At 41.2% G+C, this 18,547-nt stretch overlaps 1 protein-coding gene across 1 annotated transcript in view; it reads left to right on the top strand.

Annotated features, from left to right (window-relative positions):
• Window positions 1–6,821: 6,821 nt before the first annotated feature.
• The window catches only part of hcn4 (hyperpolarization activated cyclic nucleotide-gated potassium channel 4), a 109,013-nt gene continuing 97,287 nt past the window's right edge, over window positions 6,822–18,547 (top strand). The window contains exon 1 of the mRNA XM_054771413.1: window positions 6,822–8,172. Within this exon, the coding sequence (XP_054627388.1) occupies window positions 7,448–8,172 (725 nt within the window). The 5' untranslated portion in view covers window positions 6,822–7,447. The remainder of the gene's footprint in view (window positions 8,173–18,547) is intronic.

The raw sequence follows: 18,547 nt of genomic DNA, 5'->3' as shown, positions 1-18,547 counted from the left end.
TATTACAATACAGATTAGGGATGTCCGATAATATCGGCTGATGTAATCAGCCCGATATTGGCATAAAAAATGTGATAACAGGTTTTTCCCCGATAATGAAAGCTGAAAATGGTTTAAAAATCCTGTATAGATGGACATTTTAATGTTCACATTGCCAGGATGACACCACAGTTTGTTCACATACAGTGCAAGCCCACCTCCTTTGCGTTTTCCACAGGCTCTTGTGTTCCTGTCCGTTCTGACTGCCCTGAAGTCGACTAGCTCCATGTTAGCATCTGGGACACTAGCTGTTTGCTGTTCACACATACAGTATAAGATGCAATCCTTGAAGATCTTGCTCGGTAGTGAATTCAGTTTCCCATGATAATAGAAGGCACCGAAGACTTGAACCTCCACTTCCTTGATAGCCGCTTGACTTTCATCTTAGCCCCAGCTCTGACGCCTCGATATCAATGGGTAAACTGGGAATCACACCGATGCAGGACGTCGCTCTCATGGCATGTAAAAATGTGCTTGAGTAAATAAACAGAGGTGCTTGAGAGGCAGCCACTTGTGCGGTGTTAATTCCATGACAGGAGATATGTTACACGCATTGGTAATTGAGAGTTGGACAATATTGGAAAAAAAAGTTGATAGATAAAAGTAGATAAAAATGTCAATAATAAACTCAATCACAAAATAAAACAACCAAGGCAAGCCATAAGATAAGAAAAATAAGAAAATAGAATAGGAATAAATAAATAAATAAATACGGAACAGATCACGTAAAATTTGTAGTGCAATAATACATAATAAATAATAATAATAATAATACATAATAAGGGAATAAGTCCAGTCCAGTCCAGTCCAGTCCTTCCACGACAGGAGACATGTGATGTTACACATATCGGTATTGGTTGATATCGGAATCGGCGGATATCCCTAATACAGACGGTTGAAAGCACCCTGTGACTGGACATGCCGGGACAAGAGTGTATATCCCAGTGTTTAATGTATCAATATGTAAAAGAATTTCCAATAACTTGTCATTTTTCACAGCAGAACTTGTAGCTATCACATTAGCACTGTAATGGATAGAGGAGATACAACCTGTGAGAGCAGTCATTTCCTCTGCTGCAGCTATGAAGAGCTCAAATGCAGCATAAACATGCAGAAATGACGTGTTTAAAGTTCAGTTTTTGCTTCTTAGACTTCAAGGAGCTGGTCTTGTTGTAGATTCTGTATGACAGAGCTGATAACATAGCCAAGAGAGCGCTGAAATTGATGAATGTGCAGCATATGTTGATGGAGTGCAGGAAATACATATCACAGAGCAATGTGTTGAGGGACAAATTGTACAATACACTGTAGGTAGGGGCTGGAATTTAAATAGAATCTTAGGAAAGGCTGCACAACACTAAAGATTGTAACCATGCAGGCTGTAATGCAGGGGTGTCCAAAGTGCAGCCCGGGGGCCATTTGCGGCCCGTGGATGTTTTTTATTTTATTGGCTCGCCCCCACATTCTTCAAATATAATTTAACAAGAAAAAAAACAATAACAGCAAAAAAAAAAAAGAATAATGTCAAAATATTAACAGAAAATCTCAATGTAACAAGAAAAAGCCATAATTTTACGAGAATAATGTTGTAATATTATGAGGAAAAATAATGTCATTTTAGTATATAATATTAAAGAAAGAAGACATGTTTTTTGTTCTTATTTCATGAGAAACAAAACAACAAATTAAGTTGTAATTTTTGGAAAATGAGGTTGTGGAAAAAGTTATAATGTTGCGAGAATGAAAATAGAAAAATGCAAACATTATGGGAATAAATTCCTAATTAGGAAGGGAACATTTACAATGAGAAAGTTGAAATAGCTGGAAAAAAAACTGCTGTAATTTTACGAGAATAAAGTCATAATATTAGGAGAAAAATAAGTATTCTAATGAGAAAAAGTCAATTTTACGAGCATAAACTTGTAATATATTGAGGGGAAAAATAGCATTTTAGCAGTGCAGAGTTGAAATATTAAAGAACAAATACGTTCAAAGTCGTAGTATTATGTGAAACAAACAAAACAAAATCAAGTTGTGATTTTTGGAAAATTATGTTGGGAAAAAAGTTATAATATTAATGAGAATAAAGTGAAAATGTTATGTCAATAAAGTCATAATGTTAGAAAAATAACATTTCTGAAGATTGCAAATCATTTTGCAAATCATATTTGGACATTTTTGGAGCACTCCGAGGTGATCGTATCTGGGGTCTCCTGTGGAGAGGAGCAAAGCGTGCATCCCAACACAAATACAGTATCTCATAATAGGAGCCGCATAGACCCTGTTTATTGATGAGACTGAGGTGGAGAGGGTGAAAACCTTCAAGTTCTTTGGCACACACATCAGCGAGGACCTCACCTGGTCTCACAACACCCAACAAATCATCAAGAAGTCCCAAAGGAGACTGAACTCCTGAGAAGACTGAGGAAATTTGGCATGCCCACCAAAATCCTTAGTTGCTTCTGTAGATGCACTATGGAAAGTGTCCTTACCGCCTCCATCACTGTTTGGTACGGTAACTGTACAACACGTGATAGGAAGGCACTCCAGCGGGTGATCAAGACCTCACAGAACATTGTTGGGGCAGCCCTCCCCTCACTGCAAGACATTTATAAATCTCGCGTCCTACGAAGAACAAACAACCTCATCAAGGACAGCACACATCCACAACACTCATTATTCACACTCCTACCGTCAGGCAGACGCTACAGGAGTTTGAAGTCCAGGACCACAAGACTGGTGAACAGCTTTTACCCACAGGCCATCAGGCTTCTCACCGAAGCACTCACACACGCCGCACGCAACACACGCACACACTCATAGCACTTTATTATTTATTTATTTATTCATTCATTGGTATTCATGTCTCTTCTGCTGTTGTTGATTAATTTATTGGTATTAATGTTTCTTATGTTCTCATTCATTTTCTTGTTTTCTCTCTTTTTGGGAGAATGAACAGAACAAGAATTTCATTGCATAGCAGAACTACCCTGTTTTACTGTGCATAAGACAATAAATATCTTGACTTGAATAATTCCCCCTCACATAACAGTATATCTTCTCAAAGGACAATACTATAGAAGTTCAAGTCGGATATACTTTAGAGTAGTCACGGTACAGCTTCTATATCAGTATAGATTTATTATCCACTGAAAATGACTCAACACAGAGACAATATTGTCTAAATAGCTGCACTCTTTTTATTTTTGGCAACCAGTGAACTTCCTGACGAGTGAATTGTTATTCTTTCATACAATATATTCAAACATCTACATTTATTTGGCAGCTATTGCATGCTTGAATGTATTGTAGTCCCTGCATGCTTGCATGCATGAATGCACTTTTAGCTACTTCACTGCATCTCATATGGATATTTCTTATTTTGTTTTGAGAAAAGATTTGCAGAAATAGAATACCGAAAACACTGTGTCCCACTTTCCCCTTTGGGCATTGTGAATATTCAGCTTCCTGTTGGTGAAGACCCACGACATTCACATTCCCGAGAAATGAATATTTGACCTACATGAGCTACAAGAGCTTTACATGCAACGGAAAAGAAACACACAACAAATAAGAGAAAGGTACAATAAAATGAAATATTGTACAGTGCGCATACTTAGTATGAGTATAAAGACATTCATTGTAAACAGAACGAAGGACTGAACATTGCTAATGTTTTTCAGCATATAGTGAAGATTTATGATTGTGTTGCCCTTCAATTCTTGACATTTTAACACGTTTTGCCTTTTCCTTGTTTTTTTTTTGTGATTCTACAACCCAAGTCTTCCAGTTACAGCAAAGAGGAAAAGTGTGACGACAACCATAGAAGAGAAAATGAAGGCGACTGTGACAAGTGGTACAGTGGAACCTCGGTTAGCATCCGACTCTGACCAAAACATACTCTAACCAAATCCGTTTTTCCCATTCGAAATAACATCAATTCAATTGATCCATTCCAGAAAGCTACAGATGTTAACACAAAATACACTTTAAAATTATTTTACAATTATAGTTTTCCATGCAGAAAACAAATTGAAATCCATGTTAATTATGAATGAAAGGGATAAATGAACATTTAACGTCACTTATATCTTCATTGAAGACTTGATTGTTGACAAAGACGGCAGCTGAGGCAGCGGCGAGCAGAGACCCACACACGGACACCACCTTTGTGTTTTGTGTGTTTCTCATCTTGTCTATTGAAGTACCGGCACTTGCGATATATTGTGATATATTTTGAAGCCATGATCAATAAGAAAAGCAGAGACTTGTAGCGTAACTGTGTAACAGTGTTACGCTACAAGCAAAGAACTACAGAGTCAACTGCGATGACATCCTATACGGGCAACGAAGCTGGGGTCAATGACTTCCAGTTCCGGTTTCCATGCTAACAGTAGCAGGCTGCAAGCAGGGACGTTTTGTGATAGAATTATAGAATTATTTTGTGAAGAAATATATATAATGAACACAGTTGGATTGAGGCAGTGTATTAACAACACAACAACATGCGCGGCATATTGTATGCTAACAGGGAAGTGTACGCAAACTGATGCAAAATCGTCTCATACATTTTAGACGTAACCCCAAAAATACGCTAACCAGGAAATGTGTGCATCCATCCATCCATCCATCCATTTTCTATGCCGCTTATCCTCATTAGGGTCGCGGGGGTATGCTGGAGCCCATCCCAGCTGACTTCGGGCAACAGGCGGGGTACACGGCGGGGAAATGTGTGCAAACCGAGGCACAATTTTTGCATAGATTTTTGACGTAAACCAAAAAATACGGTAACCGGTGTTCCACTATACGCCCATCACATTGCAAAACAAATGTTGTGACTTCACTTTATCACAGTTTTTCAAACATATATTAATTAATGCTGTTTCGTGGTTGAATACGGCCATTTATTAGTAATATTTAATATTTAGAAATATTTTAAGCAAAGTCAACATATTTCTTGCCTAAACTTAGAATTTTCAAGCATGAAAATGGATAAATGAGCTCAAATATAAACATAGTATAAGCAATTATGAAGACGATTCAAATTGTGAATGTAGTATTCTAAATTGGTCACCAGGTGTCAGTAATTGTTCAAGTGAGACAAGTCGGAACAATAAATCTTTTATTGCAGATTTAAATGATCTCACAACAGGCACAATAGTAACATGGGCTACTGTTGCGGCCATAATCCACGACAAGCTAAGACTCATCTCTGAACCCCCGACGTCACTTCCTGTCCGCCACCCATTCTGCTCCCCTACTGGCACACTATCACAGGAACACATTTACAGCGACACACACGGACACAAGTTTTATGCATGTCTTAAACCTTTACATCCAACGATATGAATGACAAGGTGATTATATAGGTGTTAGTTCATGTCTAGAGGGCTCTAATAATATACAAAATGTGCTTAAAGGATTGTAAACAAGTTTTCTATGCCGTAACTATGAAAATATTATATTTATAAATAAGGAATCCTACTAAATTCACTTATCACGAGCGGAACTAATGAACCAATGAAGTGATAAACGAGGGATTACTGTACACGCCTCTCTGTTTTGGCTGCTCAGTACAATATGGCCAACTCAACTACACAGTTAAATTTATTTATATAGCGCCAAATCACAACAACAGTTATCTCATGGCACGTTACGCATGAAGGTCACACTCATAAATGAAAACAGAACCAAGTAAAACTCCACATGTGCAAGCACCTGGCGACGGAGGCAAGGAAAAACTCCCTCTGGGGAAGAAACCTTTAACACAACCCCTGGCTTTGTGGGGCGGCCGTCGAGACAGAAAAGTAGAGTAGAGAGTTCAATGGTAGATCAAGCCAGAAAACAGGAGAGTCTTTATGTTAGGTCGGGGAACACAAAGGGGTGTCTCTGATACATATCAGCATATCACGTGACAGTTCTAACTATATGCTTTAGCAAAAAGGTGGGTTTGGAGTTTACAATGAAACAACAAGAATGTACACAACAGAGTGTGAGCAAGGGTGAGTACGTTGGTGGCGTACACCTGGACTGGTCACAGGGCACGTATGGACAAACAACCGTTCAAACTCACATTTACACGTGGATGATTTCCAATTAACCTAGCATACATGTTGTTGGTCTCGTGGTAGAAAACTGAAGTGCTTGGAGAACCCACCCACTGAAGAACATGCAAACTCCGCACAGAGAGGTCGCACCAAGTAGATATTGCATTGCTCTAGCAGCAGTTTACTTCTTGTTGCACGTGTGTGACAGTTGACGGTATTTAAAAATGTGACTTGGACATTTAATGAGTTAATGATAGACAATCAATGTTATAAAATGGAGACAGTTTGACTCAGGAACAGATGATTTCCAATTCCATTATTTCCTAAATTCTAATTGTGAACATATTGCAGTTCTGTCTGTCTGTGTGTCTGTCTGTGTTTTGCTGTACTTTATATTTCCAATATAACCTTGACCCGCTTGTTATAAGGTTAAGTAGTGAATTATGGATCCATAATAGCACCAAATGATACGAATTACGCTCAATTAGAGCTCCATCCCTTTTCACCATCAATCAATCCTGCTCTCACACAACTAAGAGGACCTGCACTGATCACAGACATGTTGCTTTCCATGATTCAACAATCAGCGCCCCCTACCTGTTTACCCCCCTCCCTCGCCCCCCAGCTTCCCCAACCCCAACTGTGCGGTGCGTTTTAAGAATGGGGAAGAGCATTCCCCTTTAAACAAGGTGGGCTGAGCTTAGACTTGCAGTCCTCGCTCCTATGGCAACCCAACAGATCAGCATCATGAATATTCACGCCTTCACCTAAACGCACCGCCGGTCGCGGATGGATGTGTGATGTCAACGCAGCTCCGTGGAACGTCGCCGTGCGTTTTCTCATCATGATCGTCGCCCTGTTTTTGAGCGGCGTGACGCCTACTTGCAAGACGCCTCCATGAGGAGAGGGGCGAGCCTCTCTCCTCCGTGAGTGACCCTTCTCCTCCCGCCCTCCTCCTCCTCCTCCTCCTCGGCGCGTCCCTCACATGTCAGGCAAAGGTGACTTTCAGGCAGTTTTTTCCACTTTTGCGCACCATGTCGACGAGGCGCAAATATGTGCGTGTAGGTCAGGGACGCGGTGGTCGAGCGGACCGCCCAGACTGTGCGTGAGGAGGAAACAGGTAGTGGAATTTTGCAAGAAGCCAAAAAATGTGCGGTTTATTTCATTGAGAGACACCACCAACAGCAGCGGCATCGGCAGCAGCAAGGAGAGTGTGTGTCATGTGTTGCAAGCTTTCAGGGATTCAGATTAGCTCCACGCTGCTCACAAACAGATAAGAAACGCTTGGGGCTGGTCGTTAACAAAAAATCGTCCCCCCTCTTAAAAAAGGTGGATTGGTTTAATTTTCTCTCAATGTCATAATGGACAGGTTGCACTCGTCCATGCGTAAAAGGCTCTATAGTCTGCCCCAGCACATTGGACACAAACCATCCATCATGGGTGAAGGAGAAGACGGAGACAAGGACACGCGGAGAAAGAGCATCAGGATGAAGCCCCTGCCGTCGCCCACCTCCGGGGGAAGCTGCAAAGGCATCGGGGAGACCAAGAGCGGCGAGTCGGTCATCATGGAGACGGACATCGGGAGACCGATGAAGACCAGCTCCAACGGAGACTGCCGGAGGTTCAGGGGCAGCCTCTCGTCCATTACCAGCCGCCATGTGCACGACTCGGACTCGGCGGAGGAGAGGCGCCTCATCACCGAGGGGGACGTCACCCCGAGTGAGGAGAGCCCACCCGGAGCTATCGGTGAGGTGGCCCCGGAGCAAGGCGCGCAAGGAGGCGGCGGTAGCGGCGGTGGAGGCGCTGGCGGAGGTAGTAGCAGCAGCATCGGTGGCGCGCCTCCAAACGAGTCCCAAGCGGACGCCCAGTCCGGGTTCATAAAGTTGGATGGAATTGATCAAATTCTACCGGACGACGAGCGGTTGTATCAGGCCGGCTTCATGCATCGGCAGTTCGGGGCCATGCTTCAACCTGGGGTCAACAAGTTCTCCCTGAGGATGTTTGGAAGTGAGAAGGCGGTCGAGAGAGAGCAGGAGCGGGTTAAATCCGCCGGATTTTGGATTATTCACCCCTACAGTGATTTCAGGTAAACATGGAGCTGTGTCACCTTGTAGTTTTGATGCCTTTTAAATAGTGCTTCTCTCATGCATAATTGTCTCCACTCACTATTGTATTGAAATCCAATGCAAACTGACACAATGAGAGTATTTCACAAGTGAGATGTTTCCCCCCCACATAGATAGCTTTGCATTTACTATTTTAGGATGCATATATTTCTCAAGAGGCCTGTGGAACAATCCATGGATAACACAGCCTTTTCCCAATATGGGAGTTTTGCTAGATTTAGCACAGTTGCAAATGAAAACACAACTGAAGATGTATGTAGGTCATTTCTACCTTATTGCCTATACCTAATTTGTTCACACCTATTGTCTTGTATTTATACATTAACATAATGATCAATTAGCGACTTAATTGATTCTTAAGACTTCTTATTGAGAAATTACTGAGGAATTTGATTGTAATTAATTGCATCTTGAAGCTACTGAGGCATACTGGAGTGTAATACTTGGCTGCAACCAGCAGGGGCGCTGTTGATTTAAGCTTTGTGGCCTGAAGACGAACATGTCAGCTACAGTATGCTATTTTTTTTAATGTATTTTGTGAAAAATATCACCACGTATGTTTTTGCCATTTAAACCTAATATAAAATATATTAAAAAAAAACAACTTTCTTTTTTGACTTTCAACTTTCCCTTGTTTTGTTCAAGGGAATTTAGTCAAATGACATCGTTTCTTGAACACAACACAAAAGAGACAGAGTAAATCTATATTGTGCTTCTGAGTTTAACACTGCTGTATTGGGATGAAGTACAGATTTTATTCTGCAGATTCCGCTTCCTTATAGTGCCCTTGAGTTTGTTATTGGCCATATGCATCTGATTCATGGCCACATGGAGCCTCAGAACCAGCTAAATCTTTATTCTGTCTTCTGTATTCAGCTTTTGTATACGTGCTTGAATATCACACAAACGATTTAGAGGAGGCGTAAGTGAGATATGTGTTTGTTTATTGGCAAAAACAGCTATGATGTGACTCTGTGAAATCACATAAAAAGAAATGTCCAAAGCTTGATAGGGAGTAATGAAAACTGTTTTTTCTTTCCTTCTACCCTTTCCACGAGCTCATTTCCTGTAACTCGGTAATTAAGGAGAAAAATATTTAATTACAGCCAGTGTCAGATTCAGTTCACCAGTGTATCTATTCACTAGAGCTGGATTGTGATTCTTGTACATTTTCCCTTGAACAGAACGTAGTCTTAGTTGTTAACAACACATGATACAGAATCCATGTGTTTTTCCTCTGCCTGCACAGCATGTATGACTCTGAAATTGTGAGAGGCTGGTGTGAGTTTGGTGAAAAAGACGAAATAAGACGTGTCTCGCAATAGAAAACAAGACAGATTTCTCTTTCATCTCCTCCAGTGGAAGAGGGGAAAGGCTTGGTTTGAATTGATTTGTCACGATGGTCCAGTTTTGAGCTGGGAGTGGGGAAAAAGGACGACTTGTTAATTGAGCTATAGGGTGACTATAGAGACAGAGAGAGGGGCCACACGTGTACAAGTGAAATCAAGTCATCCGTCACCCCCTTGGCTGATTCTATGCTGGGCCACATAGTTTTTAAGAGGGTTGGAACACGCCTGTCCTTAGGCAAGAGGAGGGGCACACCTTGGAAACATTGCCTGTCATTCATAGGGGTGAACAGGGATAGGCCATAACCATTCACACTTACAGGGAATGTAGACGCTCTCCATAATTTCCTTCATTTTGGTTGGTGGCTGGAGCTATCTTTGACAGAAGCCACAGATGCAAATGGAAAACATGCACATTTAAGTCAATTCACAACAGGACCACCTCTCAAGGCACTGTGCACATGGAACATCATACATTAAACAACCAAGCAGGGAAAAACTTGGTCTAAGGAAAAAAATCCAGTCCAGTTCAGTTTGGTACAGATTACTTAATCTAATCAGACTTCTGTTTCCATTGCAATGTGTGTGTACAGGGCTTGTTGGCGGATGTATTAGTTATATCAGCATAAATAGAATGACATCACAGCAAAAAAAGTGAGACAGGACGGACCAATTAGTGGGCTGTAATGTGCATAGCTCCCACCCACACAAGTGTATGAAAACATACCTCTGTGACGTACACCCTACAAAGCGGGATGGTTCCTCCTCGAATCTTCACTTTTCACTTTATCAATTTTAGACAATTCCATGCTTCCAATTTTGTGAGAGTAGTTTTGATGGAAGGTCCTTTTCTGGTCCAACAGCTGTGCCCCAGTAGACTAAGCAGGCTTGGATGAATTTGGAAGCCTGGTGGTTTTCAACACCTTTAAGATGAGTACTGAATAAATATTTGTTGGTGTTGTAGTTCACAGAGTAATAACCGAAAGGACAAGATCATGAGTACAAGCGGCCGAAATGAGTTCTTCGTAGGGTGGCTGCACTCTGAGAGATAAGGTAAGAAGCATTGTCATCCGGGAGAAACTTGATAGTAGAACTGCCGCTTCTTTGCATTGAGAGGAGCCAGATGAGGTGGCTTGGGCATCTGGTCAGGATGCCTCCTGGACGCCTCCCTGGGGAGGTGTTCAGGGCACATCCGACTGGCAGAAGGCCTCTGGGAAGGCTCAGGACATATGTCTCGCAACTGGCCTGGGAACAAGTTGGGAACCGCCGAGAGGAGCTGGGAGGAGCTGGACGAAGCGGCCGGGAAGAGGGAAGTCCCTGCTTAGGCTGCTGCCCCCGCCACGCGACCTCGGATAAGTGGTAGAAGATGGATGGATAGTTCACAGAGCTGACTCTAGTGCAACAGGGTGTGGGATAAATTCCCGTTCAATGTACTCGTCATAATGACTGGAGCCCTATGATTTCCTCATGAACAGAACCACAGTTGGAATCACAGAATTGGCCAATAAAAACGGAAACGCAGTATCTGGCAGAAATTGACAATGTGAATGACATGCTGCCATCATGAGGAGAAAGAAAGTTTGTGTGGGGAAGTAATTCCCCGGCGGACCTCTCAATCGTGGTGGAATGTTGTCACAAACACTAACCCGCTCCCTCCCAAACTAAACATGTCGTAACGACGACCTGAAAAACAGGCAAAAAACTTCGAGTCGCCTCTCTTACAGAGCGTGAATGGAAGCTAACAGGGTTAGTTTAGTTTAGCAGAGCATGCTAGTCTGGCTGTGTATGTGCGACTCAGGTGTATGAGTGTGTTTACACCGTGTTGTGTTTTACCACTTGTTCATGCAAACGAGTGTTTCACAATGCCCGCTGGCGTCGTGCAAGTTCTGAGTGAAATAAGGACTTGCTCCCAGTTTGTCTTAACCGTCCACAGGCATTCTCAACACACACAGCACACTTCCAGCCTTCAAAATAAGAGCGTTGTTTGCCACATCCTGTGTGTGTAATGGTTTGTTGAGGATTTTGTAGCAAAGTGTGCAGAGGCTGACATCCGTTTAGAAAAGTTAGCAAAGCTACGTCTGTTTCTGAAATACTGGGCAAAATTGTCCCATGATGCATTGCATCAATAAATGTAAGGATTTTTGCATTTAATTGACATATATTTTATTTACTGTCACAAAAGGGCACCCTCTATGCTGCTAAAATACATGCAAAAGGCACAAAATGGAATTTTAAAAAAATTAAAAGGGAAAAAATGGAATTTGGAAAAAAATAAAACAGATTTCATAGAGCCCTAAATGACACTATGATGGACAGACTGCCTGTTCAGGTTGTAGTCCGCTTTTCATGCTATATCGACGGACTGGAATAGAGTTACTGGCATAGTGACCCTAAACAGCATCGGCCAGGGGATGTCAGTGTGTGGCACAGTGAGCTTCACCTCAGAGAACGTAATACGTGTGGGTGCCTCCCTTATTCCCCAAAGCACTGATTCTCAAGAGCAAGGATTCTGAATTTCACATTTTTTTAAGTTATGGCGTATTGAATACTTATACTTATGAATTGGATCCACAAGGCCAATAAAAAATATATGAGCAATTAACTCTCACTTACATTAGGGTTAGTGAATTCATAACTGTTATAGCTCACGTTGCTCGGGACACACCGAGTGTGCAACTCCTGCTGCTGATCCAAACAGCACAATGGACAAATATTTAAGTCCATGCACTTCTTCAAGGAATGCCGAGGCGGCTAAGCTCAGCAAATGTAACATGGAGTTTGCTTTTATTGAGAACAATGACGTGAGCCCAAATGTGTCATGTCATCAGATGCTCGCAAATTAATCCGTGAAGCCGAGGCTCAATTAACACTGTTACAATGTTCTGTTTTCTGCCAGTAATTTTAATAAGAGGCAGTAAGTAAAAATAATGTTGTTATCACTATGTTGAACCAATTAAATATGCTTTAAAGTGGTTTTAAAACAAAGTTGTTTCATTAGAACTGTCCCTGTTTTGTTTTACGTAAGCATAAGGATTTATTACCGCACTTGAAAATAATAATAGTAATTGAATTTCTATGAAACATGTCTGAAGTATTTAGCCTGAAATGTCTGAAATATAAATACGTCTGATGGCATCTAGTACAAATGGAAGATTTTTATTTTTCTAATTTTTTTATATCTGCATGATTATTTGCCTTGAAAATGTTCTCTTCTGTAAGGGATCTGTGGTCCCGAAAAGTTTGAGAACCCCCGATCTAGAGCATATTTTGGGGAGTTTTCTGCTCACCCCACTCTGCTTACTCTCTCACCGTATAAACTAAAAATGAGTTCCACCGAAGATAGCTTAAAATAAATTTTTTCTTAATTTTTTTCAGGCTGTTTCACCTCCCCTAACATCTGGCGTAGGTGGGATGGCAAAATGGATGGATGAAATAAAGTCGCATCATCTCTGACCTCACATATAGACAAAAGTTCCCACATACACACTTGAAAATCGTGTACAAAGTCATTCCACAAGACTGGATAGACTCCTCCCATTTTCCCTTACTGTAGGCGCCACGTGTCCTAATATTTTTGTTCTTAGTTTGAACAGGTCAAAGTTACACAGATGGCCATTTCAGTTTGCGTTCGTCCGATCTGCTTTTTGCCGTTGTGGCCACCTATGCTCTCTTACTCAGCGTGTTAAATGTCACAAGAGAGGGTGATTTGGGGCTTGGGGAGAGTGTCCTCATACTGAAAGGTCAGAAGTTTGGCTCCAGCCCTCAGTTTTGAAATGTCTTTGAGCGGGATGCAGAAATAGGCTGTGGTGGTGCTGCTGCTGCTGCTGCTCTCCCCCTTGCATGTATGAAGCACGTGTGAATCTTTTGGCGAGATGGAGAGATTAAATTGCACAGAAAGAGAGAGGATGCTCTAAAAAAAAATAAGGTTATCTAACTTGTTTGAGGTCTGAGGGAGGATACTGTGTTACATTTAGTGTTGCATTCAATATCATAATTGTTTTATTGCTCACTTAAACAATGGAGCCTCTACAGGCGACCACAATCCATGGTGGGACGCTGGTGGACCTCCGATTTGTTCAGATTTAGAATTTTGCCCAAAGGAAATAATGGAAATGGCAAAAAATCTATTCCAACTATTCTCACCATCATGAAATCTTCATGACTGCAGGTAATGTTTTTAGTAACATTTTAACATGCTTAACTGTCTTGAAAGTGTAAAAAGAAGTTAATGGCAGTGGAACCTTGGTTAGCATTATTAATCTGTTCCAGAAGGTCCTTCTCAAACCGAAACATACTCTAACCGAACCCATTTTTCGCATGTGAAAGTCCGTCCTGAACACCCAAAAATGTTAACATGAAACACTTTTTAAAGTTTTACGTGCAGAAAATTCAAAATGCATATAAATGACGAATGAAAGGGATAAATGAACATTTAAGGTCACTTATACCTTGATTGAAGACTTGATTGCTGACAAAGACGGCAGCAGTGGTGGACGAGCAGAGATCCACACACCACCTTGGTGTTTTTCTTTGACTTATTTCTTGAACTCAGTAGTGTTTCTCACCTTCTTCATCAAAATGCTGGCACGTGCAACTTTGCGTGGCTTCATTGTAAGTTACTGTATTTTGCAGCCACAATGAATAAGACGGACACTTGTGGCGTGACTGTGTTAGGTAGCAAACAACTACAGAGTCAACTGCTGATGACATCATAGACGGGGCGGCGAAGCTTTGGAACAATGACTTCGTGTTTTCGGTTTCCAAGCTAACACCCTGCTAACAAAGAGGTTTCGTAATAAAAACACATTATGATCACAGTTGGACACAGGCAGTGTACAGTGACATGCAGTCAGGGGACGTAGGCGAGGCAGAGCCTCACTTGATGACGAAAAAAATAAAATAACAATATGAAAGACATATTATTTGTCCATTGGACTGTATTATAAATGTATTTTCTATATGATTCCAATCGTTTTTAACATTTTCTTTTATGAAAATTGCTGAATTTGCAAATTTCCTGATGAAATTCAAGGAAGAAACATAAGATGAGGACACCGTGAACGTGGCTTCACAGCTTAGTGCGCAAGCCCGCCTACCATCTGAGTGCACACTCAGTGGGAGCATGGCACTTGTCAGTTTGTGTTTGTCTGGATGTTGCCAATAATATATATAATGTTGCAGAAACATTTATTATACACCGTGATGTTTTACAGCCTGTATAATGTCTTTAATGTAAGTGTGACGTCATTATTATTGATAATCAGACAACAAAATAAACAGAAATGTCATATGAGGGGCACTTGCAGGGCTGATGCATTCTGAATGGGTGGGGGCATGCGTGAGCTGGAAGGTGCTTGTCAGCTGTCCTTGCGCAGACAAAACCAGTGTTTTGTTTTTTGTTTTGTTTTTTTTTGATTGAAAAATACACGCAGCAGTGCCGGCTAGAGCTAGATTTACAAACAAGTCAAATGCAGGATATTTTTATGTACTTCTCACTCATGAATGCATGAATTTTACTGCTAAGAAGAGGAGGATTATATACCCAAACCCACCAGCAGGTGATCAGACTTGAACAACAATGTGTCAGAAATTTTCCTGGAGAAGGAGGCTGCATGTACGTAACATACGGATAAAAGGTAAGAAAACAAATGTTTTTCAGTTAATAGAAAATTCAATAAATGGCACTGAGAAGTATCTAAAAACAGTTTGAAAACATTTTTAACCAAAGTGAGTGGTAAGTGGTGGACACCTCGTGAAAACGATTGTTGTCCAAATGCAAGCATATGCCCTCTAATGTAACCTCCTCCGTTATTTTTATTACTATTAGTATTGTCGACTTATTGGCTATAATTTACTGATCAGCCAGAACAGAGGTGTTTACTGCTTTGGTTTCTACCCTACTTCTGCTGCTGTCTTTCTACTATTCTATTTCCGGTTCTATGGCCATCATCACACTTTTCCTTGTTGCCTTCACGGGTGCCCTTCATCAAAACAAACGCACAGAATCACTTCTGGATGATTTGGATGCTGACTGAGCTGAAGACAACTGCTGTCTGTGCAACTACAGAGGCCTAAAATTTCGGTTGAATTCTGAGCTAAGAGACTTCAGCAGAGGTTCCATTGTACAATTAAAACCACAGACGTGTTGCGGCAGAACGGTATCGTGCGCCTCGTCCCCTCCAGTCTAGAAGATCATTGTATGTTTCTCTGTGGCTAACAGGGAGAAGACAAGGAACACCACTTTTAATGCACCATTTCACACGTAAATGAAACTATAATGGCCCATTACTGAGCTACCTCTCAGAGGAAGTCTGTGTTATTAGTCATACATCAGCATTAAAGTGAAAGTTTTTTTGGAAATAATGGCAAAGTTAGGCACCGAGGGAATAGCGTGCCATGTCAGGAAGATGACAGTGCACGTCGAGAAGACTTTCAGCTTGTATTTGAGTTTTAATGCGTTGAAGGGGAAATGCTACTTTGGACACCTACATTCTCCGAAATCAGGATCAGACGGGACAAGATGACTTTAATTAAAGTACACAGTGAGTGTGAGTGGGACCTTTTTAATGGGACCTTTTTAAGAAGAGAAGGGTTGCTGTGACTAAAAGTTTTATTCCCATGTCTGCATCAAAGCCTTAGCGCTATAAGCTCAAATTAGAGTGTCACGAGGAGTCACATAGTCATCACCGCACCAGAATTCGGCAAAAATCTTCCCTTGTCAAGTATTGTATAACGCTAAGAAGTAGGGAGGAGCAATATCTAGCCAGGGAAAAAGACGGGATTAAAAACGGCATCATAATCCAATCTACAGCCTCATTTCCAGCTCCAAAGCCCAGAACAGCCGCCTTCCATTCTGAACAAGCATCTTCCAGAGAGGAGATGCGGCCAGCGACATGGTGACACTGAGCACTCCCCCTTGGAAAAAAAGATATGACTGCTTCTGTGAAGATTCTTTCAAATGAGGCAGCCTTTTAAGCCCACAAGGACCATAAATATCTGTGTAGGGACGGTTGATAGAACTTTGCATGTGCTTGAAGCTGCGGTGACTATACCTGTCAACATTTGCACTAGAAAATATGGGAAAATCCACCCTCTCCTGCCCCATTGTAATATCCTTAAATGTCATCCAGTCTAAAAAAAAAAAGTTGTGCAATAAGATTCAAATTAAAATAAAACAACTTCCCCTTTCATCATGTATGATGAATTAGCTTTAAAGAAAGTGGAGGTTTGCTCAAATTCATGCATTGCACTTTTTAACCTTTTGGAACTGTCATTCAAGTGTAAAACAAAAGTGAATCCCTTTACAATCAAAGTCAAACGAAAAAGTGCCATATTTTCCGAACTGTAAGTCGGACTTTTTGTCATGGTTTGGCTGATCCTGCCACTTATACGCCGGAGCGACTTATATATGCTTTTTTCACACTGACAGCCACGAGAGGGCGCTCTAGGCTTGTGTGCCATGTATCTACTACTACCATGAAAATATTAGTTTTATAAATAAGGAATCCTACCTCGCTGACATTCACTTATCAACGTCGGATTTGGAACCAATTTTGAAAGGTCTTAAACATGTATTAACGTTACTTTTATTGACAGCAAATGCATAAACTTCAGTCCTGCCTTTTGAGGAGACTATAACATAACTACAAAGAGGTTACGCCTCTGATTTCCCTTCATGTCTTCTGTACATTTTTTTCCCTGTTTGGATGTGAAATGGGTCTTAAATTGTGTTCATTATGGGCTTAAAAAGTCTTTATTTGTTGCTTTATCCATATTATACTGAGCAGCCAGGGCAGAGACACATATTTCTGGTTCTGTGGCCATCATCATATTTTCCACACTGCTATTATTACTATTAATTCCAGAAAATTCTGCATTCAGAGGTACGATGCTTATGAACACTACTCGTTTGTTGATTGACAAAATGTGCGCCCACTGACACAATGAATGTCTATCTTTGCCAGATGAAAACCAGATGATTTTTGTCTCGTTGCCTATAGAATCTCCCGGGTGAATTCTATCAACGCGAGAGTATTGTGCCGAGTTGCAGACAAATGATGCAGCGCAATATTAGAATGCAGCCCTCTGATCGTCAAGTGCCTTTTAATTATCTGGTGATTCAGAGCCAAGAGGACACATCTGTTGGAAAGTCTTTCACGTTTCTTCTGAGAGAAAGGAAAGTGTAACACATTTAGAACTTTTTCCCCTTTATTCCCGTTGGATTGAGGGTTCTATTAAGCCATTCCTTTTTTTTTTTTTTGGAGAGTCGTGTTGCCAACACTATCAGAGACGGGGGGGGGGGTAGGCTGTCCTGCAGTTTTCTGTCAATCAGTTAAATCCCTTTGCAACAGTCAGCGAGCGAATCCTTCCATCCTCTCTGCAAAGTCGACTTTCCCAACCAGCCTTTTATTCCGCCTGCACACTCTGGCGCTGTTTCCCAGAAGACACTTACCTAGACAGCAGCAAAGGAATTCTCAGAAAAGACATCACCTGTTTTTTTTTAACTATTGTATTTTGTCACTTTTTTATATAGGCGGGAATACAGTAAGGTGCTGCGCGTAGAGCAGTGGTGGTCACACAATTTGATGCAATTTTCACATCCTCCTCCTGCAGCCAGGTAGCTAAATACCCCTAATGGCAAAGTGGCTGCAGGTGCGCCTCGTGGCACCGCCCTCTCAGGATGTCACAAGGTCTAAGGCAGGGGTGTCCAAACTTTTCCCAGCCAGGGCCACATCTGGTAAAACCAAAGAATACAAGGGCCACTTTGATATTTTACATGTTGTAAACCAATTCATGTAGATATGTTTTGTTTAATATTTTAACTGTAATAACAAATTTGTTTTGTTCTCATAGTATTACGACTTTATGCTTGTAGAATTTTTTTCTGTTAGTATTATGACTTTATTGTCATATTTCGTAAAATTACTGCTCTTTCTTACACTTTTGTTTTTGTTTTTGTAAGTTTTCTAGTTTAATTGTATTTTTTCAA

Source organism: Dunckerocampus dactyliophorus, chromosome 3 (assembly GCF_027744805.1).
Source record: "Dunckerocampus dactyliophorus isolate RoL2022-P2 chromosome 3, RoL_Ddac_1.1, whole genome shotgun sequence".
Classification (NCBI taxonomy): domain Eukaryota; kingdom Metazoa; phylum Chordata; class Actinopteri; order Syngnathiformes; family Syngnathidae; genus Dunckerocampus; species Dunckerocampus dactyliophorus.
Note: the sequence above shows the minus strand (reverse complement) of the source record. Positions and strands in the feature narration are given on the sequence as shown.